The sequence below is a fragment of the Crocuta crocuta genome, unplaced genomic scaffold, assembly GCF_008692635.1.
Source record: "Crocuta crocuta isolate KB4526 unplaced genomic scaffold, BGI_CrCroc_1.0 scaffold162, whole genome shotgun sequence".
In the NCBI taxonomy this organism is placed as follows: Eukaryota; Metazoa; Chordata; class Mammalia; order Carnivora; family Hyaenidae; genus Crocuta; species Crocuta crocuta.
Window position 1 is genome coordinate 2,581,186 of NW_027529433.1, and position 20,966 is coordinate 2,602,151.

Genomic DNA, 20,966 nt, shown 5'->3' on the forward strand with positions numbered 1-20,966 from the left:
ACCAATTGAATAAAAGTTGAATCCAAAGTGTATATACCATAAAGCATCTCTTCCTCAGGCCACTGTATGATAAAAATGATACATACAAGAAGCTGGATTTTCATAATGTGGAGCCTAGAAGTTCTCTGACCAATATTCATAGTTAATTATTAAATAGATACACTCTAACAAAAGTGAAGACCTAAAAGTAAACATTTTCAATACAATTTTGAATAATAATTTCTTGTAATTTTTGTAATTTGAGAGACTAGAAGGGATTGATTTTTCACCCTTAGATATAAGGTATAAATCAGCAACAGAAGCAAAGTGACAACCAAAAGCACTTTGCACTTTTAAGTGCCCAAGGCAGGTTGTTCTCCAGGGTTTGTTTGTTGAACGTTTATTTTTCAGAGAGAGAGAAATAGAATGTGAGCGGGAGAAGGGCAGAGAGGGAGACACAGAATCCAAAGCAAGCTCCAGGCTCTAAGCTGTCACCACAGAGCCCAAGGCGGGGCTCAAACTCACAAACCACAAGATCATGACTTGAGCCGAAGTCGGATGCTTAAGTGACTGAGCCACCCAGGCGCCTCTGTTCTCCAGGTTCTTAAATAAAACACCTCAGTAGAATTGCCAGAAAGCTGAGGATAAGAGTGAAGTAGTTGCTCCTGGAGTCACTCACATTCAATCCCATTTCCAGCAGCAAATTTCTCTGTGGAAGAGCTTTAGAACACATTGTAAGTGTGGAAACGGGTCATCATGAGATTGGAAGAACTCCAGCCTAAGTTCCACACTGAAAGGTGGCTGTAGGCTTATACCAGTCGGGCCAAGAAACCATTCTCGCCTACAAAATTCTGGAAACACTCTCCTCTAACATTTACTAAGTGCTATAATCCTTTAAATGTATTCACCAATCTTAGCAGTTACGTATCATTTTCTTACAAAATAGGTCTTGAGCAAAGTTAATATGAGTTTCTAAGACTAGCACTATTATCTAAGATTTGGATTTGAAATTTTACTATCAAAAGAAACATTTATTTTGTTTCAGGGCCAGCCCACTTGGTATCCCCTAATATCAATATGAAAATACCTATTTGTGACTATTTCATGGCACTTTCCACACAGCCATATGGCCTAGGCTTACCACTTCCACAACATCCAAACAGCGTTCCTAACCATTTTATGAATTTTACATAATTGGCACAGTCTGTACCCAGGATATCACTCACCATTTGGTGCATACAGCATAAGTTTATTTAGAGTAATCTAATGATAAAGAACAGACATGTGTTTGCTGGTGTGTTCCAAAAGCCAGCAAACTAATCTATAAAAAATTAGTTTGAAGCATTTAGACTTACTAAAGTTGGTCTGTTACCAAGTCATTTCTAATCATCACTTTTTGAATCAATCTTTGGGCACCCTCTTGTGCAAACATTAAAACAGCAACAACGAACAACTTCTAAGTGAGTCATAAGTTCCTTCACTTAAGTATAGTTTGAAACTCTAAAACAAAAGTCATTCTTGGTTACTTTTAATATGAATGATTCGATACCATATAATTTTATGTGAAAAAAAAATTTTTTTTAAATGTTTTATTTATTTCTAGGAGAGAGAGACAGCGTGAGCAGGGGAGGGTCAGAGAGAGAGGGAGTCACAGGCTGAAACAGGCTCCAGGCTCCGAGCTGGCAGTCAGCACAGAGCCCGACGCGGGGCTCGAACCCACAAACCGCGAGATCATGACCTAAGCGAAAGTCGGACGCTTAACCGACTAAGCCACCCGGGCGCCCCATTATGTGAAAAATTTTTCAAAAGGCAAATCCATAGATACAGAAAATAGATTTGTGGCTGCTATGGAAGGCAGGTGGATTAAATGAGTGGAGATGATCAAAAAGTACAAACTTCCAATTATAAAATAAGTAACTCCTGGAGATATAATGTATAGCATAGTAACTATAGTTAATACTGTATCGTATGTGTGAAAGTTGCCAAGCGAGTAGATCTTTAAAGTTCTCATCATAAGAAGACAGCTTTATAACTATGAGTAATGATGAATGTTAATTAGAATTACTGTGGTGATCATTTCTCAATATATACATATATGAAACCATTTACTATGTGATACACCTGAAACTAATACAATGCTATGTTAATTATAGCTCAGTTAAAAAAAAAAAGAATTAGACTCTTTTACCAGAGTCTGTAAACTTTTGTAAATACACAAATTTTATGAAATGCAAATAACAAAAGTTTTAAGAGAGGAAGTAAAGCATAAAAGAAATCACAGCAGCATGGAAAGATGATTCTGTCTTGATTCCAAGGATTCTTTGACTCAGCTCTTATACATATTTTTAAGTTTATTTATGTGTTTTGAGGGGGAGGGGCAGAAAGAGGGGGAGAGAATTCAAAGCAGGCTGGCTACTCACTGTCAGTACAGAGCCTGATGGATCTGAGACTCAAGCTTGAGATCATGAGCTGAGTCAAAACCAAGAGTCAGGCACTCAACAGACTGAGACACCCAGGTGCCCCTTGACTCTTTTAATTACCAATTAATAATTTTCTCAGCTTTGTCCCTATTTTTTCTTGAGAAAAACAAAAATCTTTAACAACTGTCAGTGAATCCTTTCAAGCAATGAAGGCAAGGTGCTTGGAGATCTGTTGCTTGATGAAGGGTAGTAATATGCTCTGACTGTTAGGTACTGGACCAATGATACAACATAACAAATGGTTTTGGCATCTACTCTGTAACCTCAAAAATGTCAACCATAAAGCTTTCAACTACAATAGCTCCCCCCTTATTTACAAGAGATATGTTCCAAGATCCCCTGCAGATATCTGAAACCATGGATAGTACCTAACCCCATACGTACTATCTTTCCTATACATACATAACTTTGATAAAGTTTAATTGATAAATTAGGCACAGTAAGAGATGCACAACTAATAAAACAATTATAATATACTGTAATAAAAGTTATATGAATGTGGCCTGTCAAAATTATCATACTGCACTCACCTTTCTTGTGATGGTATGAGATGATAAAATGCCTACATGATAAAATGAAGCACTATGACATAGCACTAGGCTGTACAACTGACCTTCTGATGTACAACCAGAAGGGTCATCTGCTTCCAGCTGGCTGTTGATGGCGGATAAAGGGGGGCAGGGTGCCGTATCAGGACAACATCTGCTACTGCTACTGCCAGCAAAACAACAACACAAGTGTACCAAGTAATGGTACAATAGACTCTAGTGACCCCATAACCAACTCGGGCATTTTCCCCTGGAGATTAGTATTTCCCAATTCTGGCTTATTCTTTGTTTTCAAATTTAGCTGAAGCATATGGAACAGTTACATAAGTCCTCTTGGGCACTGCAAGTATTCTCAGAAGCAGCACTTATCGTTCCAGTAAAACTTAGTGGGGGAAAGGACTAAAAAAAGTAAAGACTAATGAAAAACTGGTCACAACTAAAATGTGGGCACATAAAAATTATCCTACAATAAAATTATTACATTGGCAAGGATTTACATTGGGGTGGAAGATAAAGATGGCTTATGTGGGGATAGCCAAGAAAAATACAATGGTAGTCAAAACTACATCAAAAATGGTAATGTCCAAAAGTGTACTCACTAAAAACCCAATCAAGGACCCTGGTTTAAATATTGTCTTTTTTTTTTTTTTTTTTTTTTTTTTTTTTTTCATGTCTGTTNTTTTTTTTTTTTTTTTTTTTACTGACACGCTACTAACTCTCTTCCCAGATCATCATTTTATCCAAGGTAATGCAAGCTGTGGTAGCATTACATAGAGATAGCAGTGCTTATAGCTTCCCATTAGTAAGAAGGTGAAAAACACAATATCCCCTCAATTTTATAAAGTTTTACAAGGGACAAAGGGTTTAATATATGTGAATGAGTTCAGCAAGAGATAAAACACTATAGAAAGTTTATTAGCAATTATAAATATAACTATTTCAGGCATATTTTAAAGATAAAGTAAATTATTTCCCTAAGTGTGGAAAACTCATTTATTTCATTTAATTATCATTATTTAATCTTTTCTTTTAATTACAGTACACTTAACAGACTGCGAGGTTAGTTTCAGGTGTACAATATAATGATTCAACAATTTCATACATCACGTAGTGTTTGTGATGACAGGCGCACTCCTTAAACTCCATCACTTATTTCACCCATCCCACTACCCACCTCCCATCTGGTAACCATCAGTTTCTTCTCTATTGTTAACAGTCTGTTTCTTTATTGTCTCTCTCACCTATTTTTTTTCCCTCTGCTTGTTTGTTTTGTTTCTTAAATTCCACATGAGTGAAATCATATGGTATTTGTCTCTCTCACTTATTTCACTTAGCATTATAATGCTAATGCTAATGGATAATACCTCTATCCATGTCATTGCAAATGGCAAGATTTCATTCCTTTTTATGGCTGAATAATATTCCACTACATATATCACATCTTTTTTCATGTTTACTTATTTACTTTGAAGGACGATGGGCAGAATCCCAAGTAGGCTAGCCTGACAAGGGTCTTTATCGCCTGATCCTTGAGATCATGACCTGAACTGCAATCAAGAGTTGGAGACTTAACCAACTGAGCCACCCAGGTGCCCCTATACTACAGCCTTTTTACCCAGTAATCATTTGACAGACACTTGGGCTGCTTCCATATCTTGACTATTATAAATAATGCTGCTATAAACATAAGGGTGCATGTATCCCTTTGAATTAGTGTTCTTGTACTTTTTGGGTAAATACTCAGTAGTGTGATTGCTGAATTATAAGGTAGTTCTATTTTTAACTTTTTGAGGAACCTCCATACTGTTTTCCACAGTAGCTACATCAGTTTGCATTCTTGCCAACAGTGCCAGAGGGTTTCTTTTTCACCACATCCTCACCAACACTATTTCTTATGTTGTTGATTTTACCCATTCCGACAGGTGTGAGGTGATATCTCATTATAGATTTGAGTTGTGATGATAAGTGATGATCTTTTCTTTGTTGACCATCTTGGAGAAATGTCTGTTCATGTCTTCTGTCCATTTTTGAATTGGATTGTTTGTTCTTTGGATATTGAGTTGTATAAGTTCTTTACATTTTTTGGATACTAACCCTTTATCACTATGTCATTAGCAAATATCTTTTCCCATTCTGTTGGCTGCCTTTTACTTTTGTTGATTGTTTCCTTCACTGTACAGAAGCTTTTTATTTTGATGTAGTCCCAATTGTTTATTTTTGCTTTGATCTCACTTGCCTCAGGAGACATACTTAGAAAGAAGCTGCTACAGCCAATGTCAGAAAAGTTACTGCCTGTGTAGCTAGGATTTTTATGGTTTCATATCTCACATTTAGGTCTTTAATTCATTTTGAATTTATTTTGGTATATGGTGTAAGAAAGTGGTCCAGATTCATTCTTTTGCATGCCACTGGCCAGTTTACCCATCAACATTTGTTGAAGAAATTGTCTTTTTCCCATTGAATACTCTTTCTTGTTGTGTCAAAGATTAATTGGCCAAATTATGGGTTTTCTTCTGGATTTTCTATTCTATTCCATTGATCTATGTGTCTATTTTTGTGCTAGTACCACACTGCTTTAATTACTATACCTTTGTAATATAACTTGAAGTCCAGAGATGTGATGCTTCCAGCTTTGCTTTTCTTTTTCAAGACTGCTTTAGCTATCTGGGGTCTTTTGAGATTCCATATATATTTTAAGATTATTTGTTCTAGTTCTTTGAAAAAAGCTGTTGGTATTTTGATAATAGGGATTGCATTAAATCTGTAGATTGCCTTGGGGAGTATCAGTAATATTTGTTCTTCCAAATACTGGAACATGAAATGTCTTTCCATTTCTTTTGGGTCATATCCAATTTCTTTCATCAATGTTTTTGTTGTTGTTAAACCTCTTTAATTTTTATTTTATTTTTATTTAAGTAGAGTTGAAACATAATGTAACATGAGTTCCAGGTGTACAACACAGTAATTTGACAATTCTATACATTATGCTATGCAACACAAGTGTAGCTACCGTATTTCACCTTACAATGCCATTACAATATCACTGACTATATTCCCTGTATGGTGCCTTTTATTCTTGTGACTTATTTATTCCATAACAGGAAGCATGTACCTCCCGTTCCCCTTTATCCATTTTGCCCATCTCTCCACCTCCTTCCTTCTGGCAACCATCAGCTTGTCCTCTGTATTTACATGTCTGATTATGCTTTTTTGGTTGTTTATTCATCTTATTTTTCTCAGTCTAACTTATTTCACATAGCACAATAACCTCTAGGTTCACTGATGGTGCAAATGGTAAGATCTCATTCTTTTTTATGGCTAAGTAATATTCCACTGTGTAATATTCCAGTATATATCTCATCTTTTTTTTTTTTTTTTTAAAGCTTTTATTTAAACTCCAGATAGTCAACATACAGTGTACTACAAGCTTCAGGTACACGATTCAGTGATTCAACACATACACACAACACCTGGTGCTTATCACAAGTGTACTCCTTAATCCCCATCATCTATTTCACCCACCTGCCCACCAACCTCCCCTCTGATAACTATCAGTTTGTTCTTTATAGTTAAGAGTCTGTTCCTTGATTTGCCGAATATCTCTTTTTTCTATCCCTATGCTCATTTGTTTCTTAAATTCCATATATGAGTGAAATCACGAAGTATTTGTCTTTCTCTCATTTCACTTGGCATAGTACACTCTAGCTCCATCCATGTCATTGCAAATTCAGGGTTTCACACTATTTTTTATGGATGAGTCATACTGCATTGTTTGTGTGTATAAATAAATGTGTAAACACACACACACACAGTATGTCTTCTTTATCCATTCATTAGTCAATGGACATTTCATCAGAGTTTTATAGTTTCAGAGTACAGGTGTTTTACCTCTTTTGTTACATTTATTCCTATATATCTTATTTTTGGTGCTACTGTAAATGGGATTGCGTTCTTAATTCCTCTTTCTGTTGCTTCATTATTGATAAAGATTTCTGTACTCTGATTTTGTATCCTGGGACTTTACTGAATTTATCAGTTCCAGCAGATTTTTGGTAGAGTTTAGGGTTTTCTATACAGAGTGTCATGTCATCTGCAAATAGTCAAAGTTACACTTCTTCCTTACCCCTTTGGATGCCTTTTATTTCTTTTTGTTGTCTGAATTCTATGGCTAGGACTTCCAGTACTATGTTGAAGAAAAGTGGTGAGAGGGGCCATCCTTGTCTTATTTAAGACAAGTTAATTCTTCTCCATTAAGGATGATGTTAAGGGTGCCTGGGTGGCTCAGTCATTTAAGCATCCAATTCCTAATTTGGGCTCAGATCACGAACTTACAGTTTGTGAGATCAAGCCATGCATCAGGCTCCATGCTGTCAGTGCAGAGCCTGCTTGGGATTTTCTCACTCCCTCTCTCTACCTTCCCCTGCTAGCACACTCTCTTCCTCTAAAAATAAACATTTTTTTTTTAAAAAAAGGATATTAGCTGTGGGTTTTTCATATCTGCCCTTATCATGTTAAGGTATGTTCCCTCTAATACTACTTTGTTGAGGATTTGGATCTTCTGGAATCTGTTGAGGCTTGTTTTGTGGGCCAATACGTGATCTATTCTGGAGAATATTCCCTATGCACTTGGAAAGAATGTGTATTCTGCTGTTTTAGGATGGAATGTTTTGAATATATCTATTAAATTAATCTGATCCAGTGTATTATTCAAAGCCATTGTTGAGTTTCTGTTTAGATGATCTGTCCATTGATGTAAGTGGGGTGTTAAAGTCCCTTTCAATTATTGTATTATTATTGATTAGTTCCTTTATGTCTGTTATTAACTGTTTATGTATGTATTTGGGTACATAAATATTTACAATTGTTATATCATCTTCCTAGACTGTCACTCTTATTATCATATAGTGCCCTTCTTGCTACAGTCTTTGTCTAAAAGTCTACTTTATCTGATATAAATATTGCTACTCTGGCTTTCTTTTGATATCCATTTGCATGGCAGATGTTTCTCCATCCCCTCACTTTCAATCACCAGGTGTCTTCAGGTCTAAAATGAGTTTACAGTAGGCAGCATATAGATGGGTTTTGTTTTGTTATTCATTCTGTCACCCTATGTCTTTTGATTGTAGCCTTCAGTCCATTTACATTGACAGTAATTATTAATAGATATGTATTTATTGCCTTTTTATTACTTGTTTTGTGGTAGTTTTTGAAGACTTTCTCTCATTCTTTCTTGTCTTTCTCTTTCATTTTGCTGATTTTCTTTAGTGATATATTTATGTTTCTTTCTCTTTATTCTTTACAAGTTTATTAGTGGTTTTTGATATATGGTTACCATTAGGTTTCAGCATGTAGCAGTAAATACTAGGTTGATGGTCATTCAAGTTTGAACCCATTTTTCTCTCCTCACATTTCATAAATATAATATGTGATTATATTTTATATCCTTTTTTGTGCATGAGTTCTTTGATGGATTTTTTTTTACAGAAATACTCATTTTTATTGAGTTTGGGTTTCCTACCTTTATACTTCACTTTTGGTCTCTCCTTTCCACTCAAAGTTTCTTTTACTATCTCCTGCAGAGTTGGCTGAGTGGTCATGAACTCCTTTAGTTTTTGTTTGTCTGGGAAACTCTTTATCTCTTCTTCTATTCTGAATGATAGCCTTGCTGGAGAGAATATTCTTGGCTGCAGATTTTTCCCATTCAGCACTTTTAATATATAGTGCCACTCCCTTCTGGCTTGCAAAGTTTCTGTTGAAAATCTCCTGCTAGCCTCATGGGGAAAAGCTCTCTTGTTATTGTTATAACAAACTGCAAGGCTTAAGTGATGAAAGTCACAATAATGCTTATTGCTTAGCTTCGATACCCAAATTCATCTGTATATTGATACCACTGCAAACATACCAGTAGATTTTTTCCTTTGGAAAAGTCAAATAAGAAGTTGTTCTGACATCAAAAGAAATAAGGCATCTCTTTTTAAAACTGACCAGTCTGAGAAATTTCCTCTTGTGATTATGGTTCCACATTTTGAGGATGTAACATGAGAACATCCTGTATTACAACAGAAAGGCTTCTGTGTGTTGCTATCGTTAACAGAATAGGCACACTTTTTTATGATGCAAAAACTGGAACACCTTCAACTTGTGCAATTTAATTCTCTTAAGAATTCTGTCATTATCTCTAAGATTTCACAAAATAATAAAAATAAAACTCTTGAGATGTTTTCCTTTAATATCTGGGCTCTTTATGCTGAAGAACATTCCCAGTTTTAATAGATTTGTTTTCAATCACACTTACTTTTTTGTGATAAATGCTACACAGTCCTCTCTCTATATCAGGCAATTTACGTAGATGATTTTCTATCTGACCAAACACACTGGATTCTGAATGGAGTACTTCAGACACCGCATCTAGTCGAGCGTTTATCTCCCTGTGAGAACAGAGTAGTAACAATTATATGTTAGGAATTCAGAACACGGATATTTCCCATTCTGGTGTCCAGCACTGAGACAACAGCTACTCAGAAAAACATAAAAGAGGGGCGCCTGGGTGGCTTAGTCAGTTAAATATCCGACTTTCGCTTAGGTCATGATCTCGCGGTTCGTGGGTTCGAGCCCCGCGTCAGGCTCTGTGCTGACAGCCAGCTCAGAGCCTGGAGCCTGTTTCAGAGTCTGTGACTCCCTCTCTCTCTGACCCTCCCCTGCTCACGCTGTCTCTCTCTCTCTCCTAGAAATAAATAAAACATTAAAAAAAAAACACACACACACACAAAAGAGACTCCTCCTCCATACCTCTGGCCCTTCCCTGACGCCTTCATTTGAATAAAAGAGCAGGTACCATAGAAGGAAAGTCATTAGCTAGGTGGAGCAGAAACTGGCTCATTAGGTTTTCCATTCCTCCGGGGCAAACACACAGACATTTCCCAGTTTCCCTCTGCAATTAGGTATGGCCATGTACTCAAGTTGTAGAAAATAAAATGTAAATGGGAAGGATGAAGCCACTGCTAGCTCTGGCCCGTAAAAACCTCCTGTGTGATCTTTCTCACCTGCTCTTTCCCAGCTGAACGGTGGGACCAGAACAATCTCGTGAGCCACCTGAAGACCCTCTCAGCCTGGGTCCCTTTCGTGTGACAGAAAATCCATCGCTCCCACATTTGCTACCAGCTGGACTTTACATTAGCAAGAAATAAACTTTTATAGTATTTAAACTGCTGAGACTGAGGATTCATTTGCTACCACTGCTTGTTTTCCCTTCTAATATAATAGGCCTACAATGGGCAAGTGAGTTTATTCTGACTGAAACGACTGATCATCTTAGTCAAAAAACAACTCACTCGGACAACTACTTCGATAGGAGACTCGATGGTGGTGGCTGAACTGATAGACTGTTTGGCTGGAATGGGATCAGGCATACTGAACCTGAGCAAACACTCAGCAACAGAAAGTACACAGAGATTATATCAGAAGACAGGGGGACCCAGGGGTGCAGGATTTCACCAGTGGCTGCACCCTAAGTGATAGGTGGGCCACTTGGGAGGAAATGGTGAAGCTGTCAACTTAAAATGGAAATCTGATTGACCAAATGTGTCCTAAATGAGATGTGGCCCATCTAGTACCTATAAACACCAAAGGCCTACACTAGATGTAACAGCCAAAATGTGGTATTACTGAGATAAGTAAACATATCTAATAAACAGGGGGCCCTCAGTAAATGTTTTTTTGAATGAATCAAAGAATGGGCAAACAAGCAAATGAAAGGACTGGCAAAAGGACACATCAGCTACTGACTACACATTTGTCTGTCAAAATTCTGTTGAAATCACACATGTTGATGTGAAGGGCAAGCCTTACATGAGATCCTGCCCAGATGACAGTTAAACTGAGTACAGTACTTGGCAATTAATTAAGTTCTTTCCTCTTTATTACCCTTCAAACTACTCTGTGAGGTCATGCCTGTTTAAAAATGCATATTGACTTGGTTTCATTTTTGTTCCATTTTTCTCTGACTCCTACTCTACTATGGAGAACAAGCATTTGGTTCAGCATGACACAGTAGAACATGCCAGAGCTTTGTAAATATACAGACTGGTTCCTCCATTCTCAGTGGGAACAGCCTTTTAAGTCAGTCCATTTCTTTCCTCTCTACTGCCACTGCCCTCCAGTAGTAAGGAAAAATCATTTCTCACACAGACTACAAAAAGGGCCTAACTTTCCTCCCAGATCTACTTCTGTCTCTTTTTCCAATCCCTCCTCCATACTGTAGTCTGAGGAGTCTTTCTAAAACCCAAATCTGTTCATGTCTTACCTCCGCTTTCAGCTCATCAATGACTTGCCAATAATCTTAGACTAAAATCTAGATTCCTTCACTGACCCACAAGACAAATGGTCCCTGTTGACCTTACTTCTCAAGTCTCACCTCAAGCCACTGCCACTCTTTTCCTCTCACTGTAAGTTTCAGTCAGACTGAACTTGTTCCAATATCTTCATCCAAGTTCTCTGACAGCAGAGCCTCCTCATTTGCTGCTCACTCTGCCGTGAAGACTCTCTTCCTCTTCCCTACTGCCTACCAGCTCCACTTTGTTTGGCAAACTCCTACGTACCCTTCTTCTGCAAGGGCTTTCTGGGCTCACTGACCAGATTTAATCCTTTGCCATCCTTTTCCATATGACCCTCTACAGTCTTTCCATAGTGGAAGTCATAATTACATATAGTTCTCTGTCTTTTCTGCTGGATTATAAGCTCAGGGAGAACAGGGATCATTTCTTCATTCCCACAAGTCTGGGATCACAATATGTGTTCAATAAATAGTTGTTGAATTCAATTCAATTCAATTCCAAAGACTACATATAAAGTAATTCAAGAGGAGATGAAAAAAATAAAAAATTAAATTTTCTTTGCATAAGATTGTTGTGATAAAATATATCCATGTTTTACCCTAACGTTTACCCAAAATGCTATACAAATATAAAGTTTTATTTTAATAACTCACTCCTGCATAAATGAAAGATAACACCGATTGGAACAGACTAGGTTGATGCTGCAGATGGTATGAGGACAGATAAAATAATACCATCTGTGAACGTATAAGACAGCCTACAAAGATAGCTACTCTCTCAAAAATTATAAAGGTTGTTGGAGATATAGAAAGATAAAAGCAAAAGAGGTTAATAAAAACCTAAGTCATATTTATGAAATCTTCCAGAAGATTTTTTAAAAACAGATATAAAACTATAAATTTCTTAGAAAGAGACAAAAAAGGTTGTGCTAAGTTAGTTTGCAATCTGGAAAAATACAAAGGTACTGGCTTTTTATTTTAGCTCAATGAGAGCACTGGCAAAAGCATATTTACTATGATCATTTTGGTTTTAACCCAGCTTTCATTGGTTAAGGAGGTAAGAGCTCAGAGGTTAAAAACTGAGCTGAGAATGCAGGTGACTTTGGTTAAAATCCAGGCCCTGCCATTTACCAGTTATTTAGCCTTGCCCTAGTTTCTCCATCTATAAAATGGGAATAATAGTGGTCTCTAACTCAGAGTTGTTACAAGATTACAATGAAATAATGCATGTTAAGTACTTAGTACAGTGCCTGGTACATACCAAATACTCAATACACATTAGTTACCATCACTGTTATTAATAAGTGCTCTTTATTTGCTTAAACAATTTGTTTGGTAGATACCACAAAGAACAGAATGGAGGAAGGAGAAATAGCACCCAAATGGTAAGTCTGAAAATAACCGTGTGTAGAGCCATAATGCACAAACATGCAAAAATATGTATTCTGTGCAAAGGAACAAGGAAGACTTAACACAAGCTAGTCCTGGGATCTCAAGTGCCAAATCTCACTGGTGGTGGTGACGTGAAGTACTGTGTTGAGACTGGATAGTAGGCTGTGCTGGGAAGGAATGCCATAACCCATTCCAGATGTCTAAAACAGGCAGGGAGAAGGAGAGGCAAACGGGGTGTGTGAAACTGTTTACCACAAACTTCTCCCCGGTGGGGGAGCTACACTTATCTCCTATACGCAGATCAGAATGCAAATTAATAAAATGACTTCTAATCAAGTTTTTAAAAGAGTCTGTGTATCTTGGAACTGTTCTTTCATTAGTAGCAGTAACAGGACTTTCCAAATAACCCTAATAAAACAATATGTCAGATCGCCAAAATAAGAGAAAAATTATTTTGGTGCCATCAATAAGAGACATTCAGTGATTGTGACAGTCAACAAAACAGGAAGTAGTAATGTTAACTAGATGCAATACTGTCAACTAGATGATAATACAAATGTTTACTTCCAGATGTCCTATAGTATTCTATAGTTGATCTCACAGCATGACACATCCTAAACAAATGAAAAGAAGGCACCTGCGTCATCTCATTTCCTATGACAAAAAAATAAAACCAGACACTTGAGGTCCCCAGGAAGACAAAGATTCTTCTTTACCACCAAAGACCCAAGGACTAAAAGTGAGAGTCACTGGAGTTCTTCACTTTTGAAGACGAACTGGGTGAGGAAGCTAGTATCTGCTATGTGTGGCCATCAGTGAGAAACACAATAGATAACCTACAGCTACTGCACTGTAAGGACATGTGATGAAGTCTGTACCTCCTGGTTGCTATCTGTGGAGCTGCCTCTAGAATTCTAACATAAGGTTATACGGGGGAGGAAAGCTAAAATACAAACTACTGAAGAGACGTAGTTTTTGTTGTTTGTTTTTGCTCTGACTTTTCACTGAGAGGTTTGCTCTAAAGACAGACAATATAAAAATGAATAAATTCAGGCATTAACATCATACTTACGCAATATGGCTAAACCAACTACCTACACAGCTTTCTAAGAGAAACATAAGAGCACTTATGATTACTTGCATCTCTCTAGCTTCACACACATCATTCACTCTTTCACTTAATGAACAATAGCTATGTCCTTACAAAAGTACCGGTTGTAAAAGCAGCACAGGCAGATGTACAGGAAGATGGAGGGTGCAAGTGTGACAGTGTGACAGCAGGAGCCAGGCAGCTAGGAACAAAATGATCATGTGAGGGACGTGGGCCACATAGGGGCTTTGACTTTATCCTGAGAACAATGGGAGCCAATGGCTAATGGTGAAAGGACATATGGACAGCGGCAGGAAGGCTGTTTCAGTAATCCAGGGGAGTGATGTTAAAGATCTGAACTTGCAGAGAGAATAGAGGGATGAAAAGGCACATAGTTTCAAGAGACATTAAAGAGGCCAAACTAACAGGAGTTGTGACAGACTAGACAAGGCAGGGAAGGAGCCGCAAGAAGGAACAAGTAAGGAGAGGCAGTAGGAGTCATCCACAAACATCTTGCTCAGAGCCATACAGGTCACGAAAGTTAAGTTTCTACTTTGCTTATGAAATTACGTTCTAAAGAGCTATTCTGAATGTGTACCTTGTTGCAAATTATAAATCACATGAGCTTTTAAGGGTTTTTATTCCTCCTGTTCTAATGATGCATCATTTTAGTAACAGACCAGAATTCACCCTTTTCAGAATATTAAACAGAACAATCCTCTGACAGCTACCTTCCATTACCAATTTAAGACATAAACTTAAACTCTCTGAAAAGAGCATAATATGATTTTTTTCTTTTGGTAATGGGCGGGAGCCAGTACTTTCAGGCCATCTCTCTAATGAGGACAATTTACAAAGCCAAAAGAAACATAAAAACATGTTCATAAAAGTATCAAAGAACTAACAAAATGGTAAGGAATAACGACACCAAAATCTAAGAGAAAACAAGAACCCAGAGAAGTAATCCAGCAGTCAAAGCCACTTTTATACTGAAGGGATATACCAGAAGAATCTGCCGGAAAGCGAGGTGGCCTCATAGTAAAGGTGAACTTGCAGCCTAGGTTAGCATCATTTGGATGGACTAAAACATACCAAACATGGAAGTCGAATTAAGATGGTCCCAGACTGGTACTGCCACCAAAAACCTTGCAGAAGCAAACAAGAAGAGAAGCCACCTTCATCCTACCCTTCACATTATTCTTGAAATAAATGTTCAAAGAATAGAGCCAGTGCACAAAGATAATCAAGCATAAATAGCAACTAGATGAGTAAGAATCAACAAAAACAAGAGACAACGGAATATGCAACACAAACCACAAAACTTTGAGCAGGGAATGGGTGGTAATAAATGAGAAAATACTCAATAAATCCAAAAGATATCACTGAAAGAAAGCAAATGAAGCACAGAAATTAGAAATCAAATCAGTTACATAATTTTTAGGGCATTATAGGCGATCTTTCTTTGCTCTAATATTTTTACATCTTATTTTACTGTCACATAGTTTCAGCGTTATTTATTGAAATGTGGATTTGTTTGTTCTCAAATGCACTTTGGATCCATGTGCTTTCTAAACTTAAGCATCCATATCTTGCATGAAATATAAGTAATTCTCATCCTAATAAGGACTACCAAAGGACAATATCTTTGCATACTGGCTCTCTCTCTATTCTAATTCTCTTCTGGAAATCTGATGAGGATTATGTTCTTCAGATATTACCCTGCATCTTAACTAAAATGAATCTATTCCTGTTTAATCCATCAGCTGTTTCTAAAAGTTGTATGTGGTTCTTCTTTACAAAAAGAGCCTACAGGGCACTTGGGTAGCTCACCAATTAAGCGTCTGACTTCAGCTCAGGTCATGATCTCACGGTTCGTGGGGTTGAGGCCCGCGTGGGGTTCTGTGCTAACATCTCAGAGCCTGGAGCCAACTTCAGTTTCTGTGTGTGTTCCTCTCTCTGTCCCCTCCTCCCCTCCCACCTACACTCTCTCTCTCTCTCAAAAATAAACATTTGAAAAAAGTTAAAAAAAAAAAAACCTACTCTCCTCTGATGGCATTTTTGTTCTGTGCTCATTATTTTTCATTCTCTTTTGTATTTCTTTCAACTTGGTAGTTTGATGTTTATCTTCATAATCTGATTATCTGAATGTCTCGGATTCTAATTCTGCTGTTTATAATTTCTGCTCACAGTCATGGTTACTTGTTTCCCCATGACTTTTGTTAACTGTGGCTCGTGAGCTTATCATAGACCTTTCTCTTTGGGATTCCTAGGAGGCCTGGACTGACAGTGTATCCCTTTGGGGAGGCTTTGCATTTGCTTCTGTTAGGAACCCTGAGGTGTGGGACTTTTTTCTTTTTTTTTAAATTTTTTAATGTTTTATTTATTTTTGAGAGAGAGAGACAGCATGAGCAGGGGAGGGTCAGATAGAGAGCAAGTTACAGAATCTGAAGACAGGCTCCAGGCTCTGAGACAGCTGTCAGCATAGAGCCTGACGCAGGGCTTGAACCCATGAACTGTGAGATCATGACCTGAGCTGAAGTCAGACGCTTAAGCGAGCCATCCAGGTACCCCTTCTTTTTTCTTGAGAGGCAGAGAAAGCAGGGAAGAGAGGCAGGGGGGAAAGAGTGAGAGAGTGAGAGAGAGACGGAGAGAGAGGATCTTAAGCAGGCTCCATGCTCAACGCAAAGCCCAGTGTGGGGCTTGATCCCATGATGTTGGGATCATGACCTGGGCGAAATCAAGAGTTAGGTGCTCAACAGACTGAGCCACCCAGATGCCCCAGCATGGGACCATTTAAAACAGCTTTCACAAGTTGGAATTGCCAGACCACACAGATAGTACACAGTTGGAATAACAAGCCTGAGTTTGAGGGTGGACCTATGGTTCAGAATTCTTGGAAAACTTGCCCTTTGTACAGACTAGGCCAAGACAGACATATTTCTTTGTCCCCTCTCTTCAGTGAGATTACGTCCTTTGAGGGTCTCATATTACTACGGCCTTCCTATTTTAGAACAACACAAGGCCTTCACTACAGTTTCCCACAGGCTTTTTAAAACCTAATCCTTTTGATTACCAACACTTGCAGAGACTAGGGGACAACGGCTGCAGCAAAGTCAACTCACTTCCATTTCCAGCTCCTTCTTTAATCCATTCCCTTAGATTTCCCCATTATTGTTGTTGTTGTCATTGTTGTTATTATTTAACAAGCTTAGCAATGTTCTTAAAGAATGTTTTATACTTTATACAGCATGTCTAGTTGTTTCTTTTTTTTTTTTTAATGTTTTATTTATGTCTGAGAGAAGACAGTATGAACAGTGGAGGGTTAGAGAGAGAGGGAGACACAGAATCCGAAACAGGCTTCAGGCTGAGCTGGCTGTCAGCGCAGAGCCCGACATGGGGCTCAAACCTACAAACCGTGAGATCATGACCTGAGCAGAAGTTGGACGCTTAACCGACTGAGCCACCCAGGTGCCCCATATCTAGCTATTTCATGTAGAGAAGTATTTTTATGACATTATAGCCACAGGAAATGAAGTCCTCTCACAACATTTTGAGGGGATATAGTCTGAAAAATCCCTACTAGTAAAGGCACAAAGAGAGTAAAATAAAGCTAGAAGAGCCAAAATAGAAAAGACCTCCAATTCTTCCTCCTCATTCTCTCCTGTATATCTCTTCCTCAGCACAAATGAAAGCTGCCATTTATTGCTGGTCACATGAGCCAGTTTAGACTTCTGTGGAGGCCTGATTCCCACAGAACAAAGCACGAGCCAGCTGAAGGTTTCCAATATAAGCTTCCCAAGAGACACTAATTCCTCAATATGCACTGAGTCAGGGCAGACATTCATTAAGAGGCATGTGGGATCACTTTTTTCTCAACAGCAGTACTTTCTGCTTATATAGTCACATAGCAAAAGCAAAGAGGTAAGGTCAACAGCAATCAATCTCAGCTCTTGGCTATATATTATCTACTAATCTTTCTTCCCATTTATGAGCAGAACTGTGTGTCTCACTGGGCTGAGAAAAATGAGAGTCACCAAAGCTGAATGCTGTGTTGGCAGGTTCGTAGAAAATGAGAAATCACAAAGAATAAACAGGCCTCCTAATGTAGTTCAGGGCAACAAGTTCCAGAGAGTTCTAAATGGCATTTAGAGGGCACATGGGTGGCTCAGTTGCTTGAGCATCTGGCTTGGGCTCAGGTCATGATCTCACGGTTCATGGGTTCAGGCCCCACATAGGGCTCTGTGGTGTCAACGCAGAGCCCACTTCAGATCCTAGGTCCCCACCTCTCCCTCTCTCTCTCTCTCTGCCTCTTCTCCACTCACGCCTCTCTCTTCATCCCTCAAAAAAAAAAAAAAAAAAAAAAAAAAGAATAAATATTTGAAAAATGGCATTTAGTTCTGTTAATATAAATTAAATGGTAAATGGAGGAAATACATAACATTTTATTACTTTTTGTTTAGGCCAGAACCATGAATTAGACAAACACTGTTAATACTCCAAACATATGAGTTTACCATAATAAAAGTCATTTAATTATTCAAGATAATTAACTATCAATAAAATNAGTGTAGTCAACAGTCAGAAGCTTATTTCTTAACACTGACAATTTTCAGTTTTTCTAATTTCAATGGTTTATGTGATTTAAATGCCAAGGATAAACTCAGCATACTTAATTCTCTTATGAAGTTCTCTAAAAATCCAATTCAAATTTAAAAAGTATTCCTCATTTGCTCTAATTATAGCAGTGAGCTGCACAATGCGTACCAGATAAGTATTTTATCTTAGGTACAAAACCTTTCCCTACCTGCATCTCCTCACTAGGTCAGACCTTGACCAAATTATATTAGAGACTCCTTGAGAGTAGGAACAGTACAAAATTCAAAATAACTATCTTGCATTACTAAGGGAAAGAAGCAAAGAGTATTGCGTATATTATACTCCATTTATATAAAAAGGGAGAAATATATATATATTTTTTCATATTTATTTATTTGTTTTTTTAAAACAAAAGTCTCTGGAAAGATATCTAAAAAAATAACGACCATGATTATCCAGTAGGCAGTGGACACGTGGGGCAAGGATGAGAGACAAATACTTCACTTTACATCGTTTAACATTTTTAAACTCTGCAACTAAGTTAAGGTATTGCCTATTCAGAAATTTAAATAAGTTGATTGTTAAAATGGTTTTTAAAAAAACCATTACTACACAGTGGAAATACAACTATACCCAGTTAAAAAAAGAATAGCCTATCTCTGGCAACAGACTGCTAGGTATTCATCAAACACGTCTTCTTTGTCCTTGACAAACATTTGTTAACTTCCCTTGCAGTTAAGGGGTATCATTCTGACTCCATCAGAATGAGTTCTACCCAATGACATGTGAACAGAAATTACTTTTACCACTCAATGAGAGACTTGGTGAACCAAAAATATGTCCTCCATACCCTGTCCCCTCTGGCTGGATGTCAATGGCCAGGCTGACCTCAGAAATCCTATGTTTAAGCCTGAATAGCCTGTAGAATACCTAAATGCCTATGTAAGGAGTTCCAGCCCACCCTCAATCCAGCCCACCCATGGAAAGGCTACAGTTTGTTTATGCAAAGATAAAGAAGAAATCAGTTTCCACTGTTAGGACCATCAAACCATGTGGGGTTTTTTGTTGCTGTTGTTAAACACTTTCTTTCTCCAATCAATGCACTACCTTTAGTGTTTAAACAAACATATTAACATGTACTCAGTCAATGAGAACATGAAAGTGAGCTTCCTAAATTCCCAGGACCCACCTAGATTCAGAGCACTAAAAGAGAAAGGCTCTTGTGATCCAAGCCCAGCCACATAAAATGACAGAGCTCAATTGCTAATGGTGGCACCATTCTGGGAGGGAACTGACAAAGACACTACTTACTCACCAGTGCTCCTTGCAAACTCTCCTAACAATCTCAATTGTAGCTACAACCAAAGATAAAACACAGGCAAGTCCCAGATACAGAACTGACCAGACAGATGCTAGACAGCGGACAACAGCACACAGCGTCTGCCCTGGAAGTCTCCAGCTGGGTCATCGTACAAGTGTCTTCATTTTAACCGCTGCATCATTATCCTAATGTAAGACTGGTTACAATTTATTTCTCTATTCCCCTACTAATAGCTAGGTCGCCTCCAGTTATTTTGGTTGTAAATTATAACTAGTTCTAAAGACCGCAGCTATTTTCTTAACCACATCACTGATGCCAGGAACCACAGCCATTCTTTACAGACACTGTCTCGTTTGGTCCTCACAACAATGCGAATGAGGTAGGTGTTATAATTCCCATTTTACAAGTGAAGACACAGAGGTATATAAAAATTCATAACTTGTACAAAGTGATACAACTGAGTGAGAGAATCAGAACTAAAGGCAAAGTCCCAATAGCTCCCAAAGTGTGGGATTCTAGATGGGCCCTATGTGCCACCTGGATGATCTTGGATAATTAACCCGAGTCTCAGTGTTACGCCCTATAAAATGAAGTAATAACTATTTGAAAGAAGGACTAAAATAATGCAACACAGCCAGGTGTCAGTTTCCTGCCCTGCCATCTTATTTCCACTCCCACACAAGACCCATTACAGAGTAACACCTCTTACCTCTTAGCCCTCAGCCCTCTCCCTTCCCACCTTGGCTACCTTTCTCTCTTCAACCCCTAGACTGGGACCTCTGCTCCTTTCTACCCAAACATTTCCCTTATTTCTTTTTTTTTTTCACATATAAATATCTCTTTCTGATCCCTAAATCAATCTAACATTTTGTATAAAAACCTTCACCTGGATAGACGCAGACCAGAATGTTTTTCAAAGCTAAGACAGATGGATGATTTTCCAGAGTACTGTACTGCAGGCACAGAATTGCACAATGTTTGTAACTTACAAAATTCAATGGTTCTGAATGACGTCACTTTAGATGTTGAATAAGTGTGCAATACATTTAAATAATAATCAGAACACTTGTTTCCATTCAAGAGATGAGTATATTTACAATCTGCTTGTGGCCAAAAGAGAAAAGATATGAATTATTGAGCCTACCTGTTACAGGCTAAATTGTGTCAACAAAAAAATATACATTGAAGACCTAATCACCAGTACCTCACAATGTGGCCTTAGTTGGAA

At 38.0% G+C, this 20,966-nt stretch overlaps 1 protein-coding gene across 1 annotated transcript in view; it reads right to left on the reverse strand.

Annotated features, from left to right (window-relative positions):
- Positions 1-20,966, reverse strand: part of MSH3 (mutS homolog 3) — a 175,632-nt gene that overhangs the window by 81,392 nt on the left and 73,274 nt on the right. Inside the window, exon 13 of the mRNA XM_077759869.1 lies at positions 9,303-9,435. Coding sequence (XP_077615995.1) covers positions 9,303-9,435 — 133 coding nt within the window. The remainder of the gene's footprint in view (positions 1-9,302; positions 9,436-20,966) is intronic.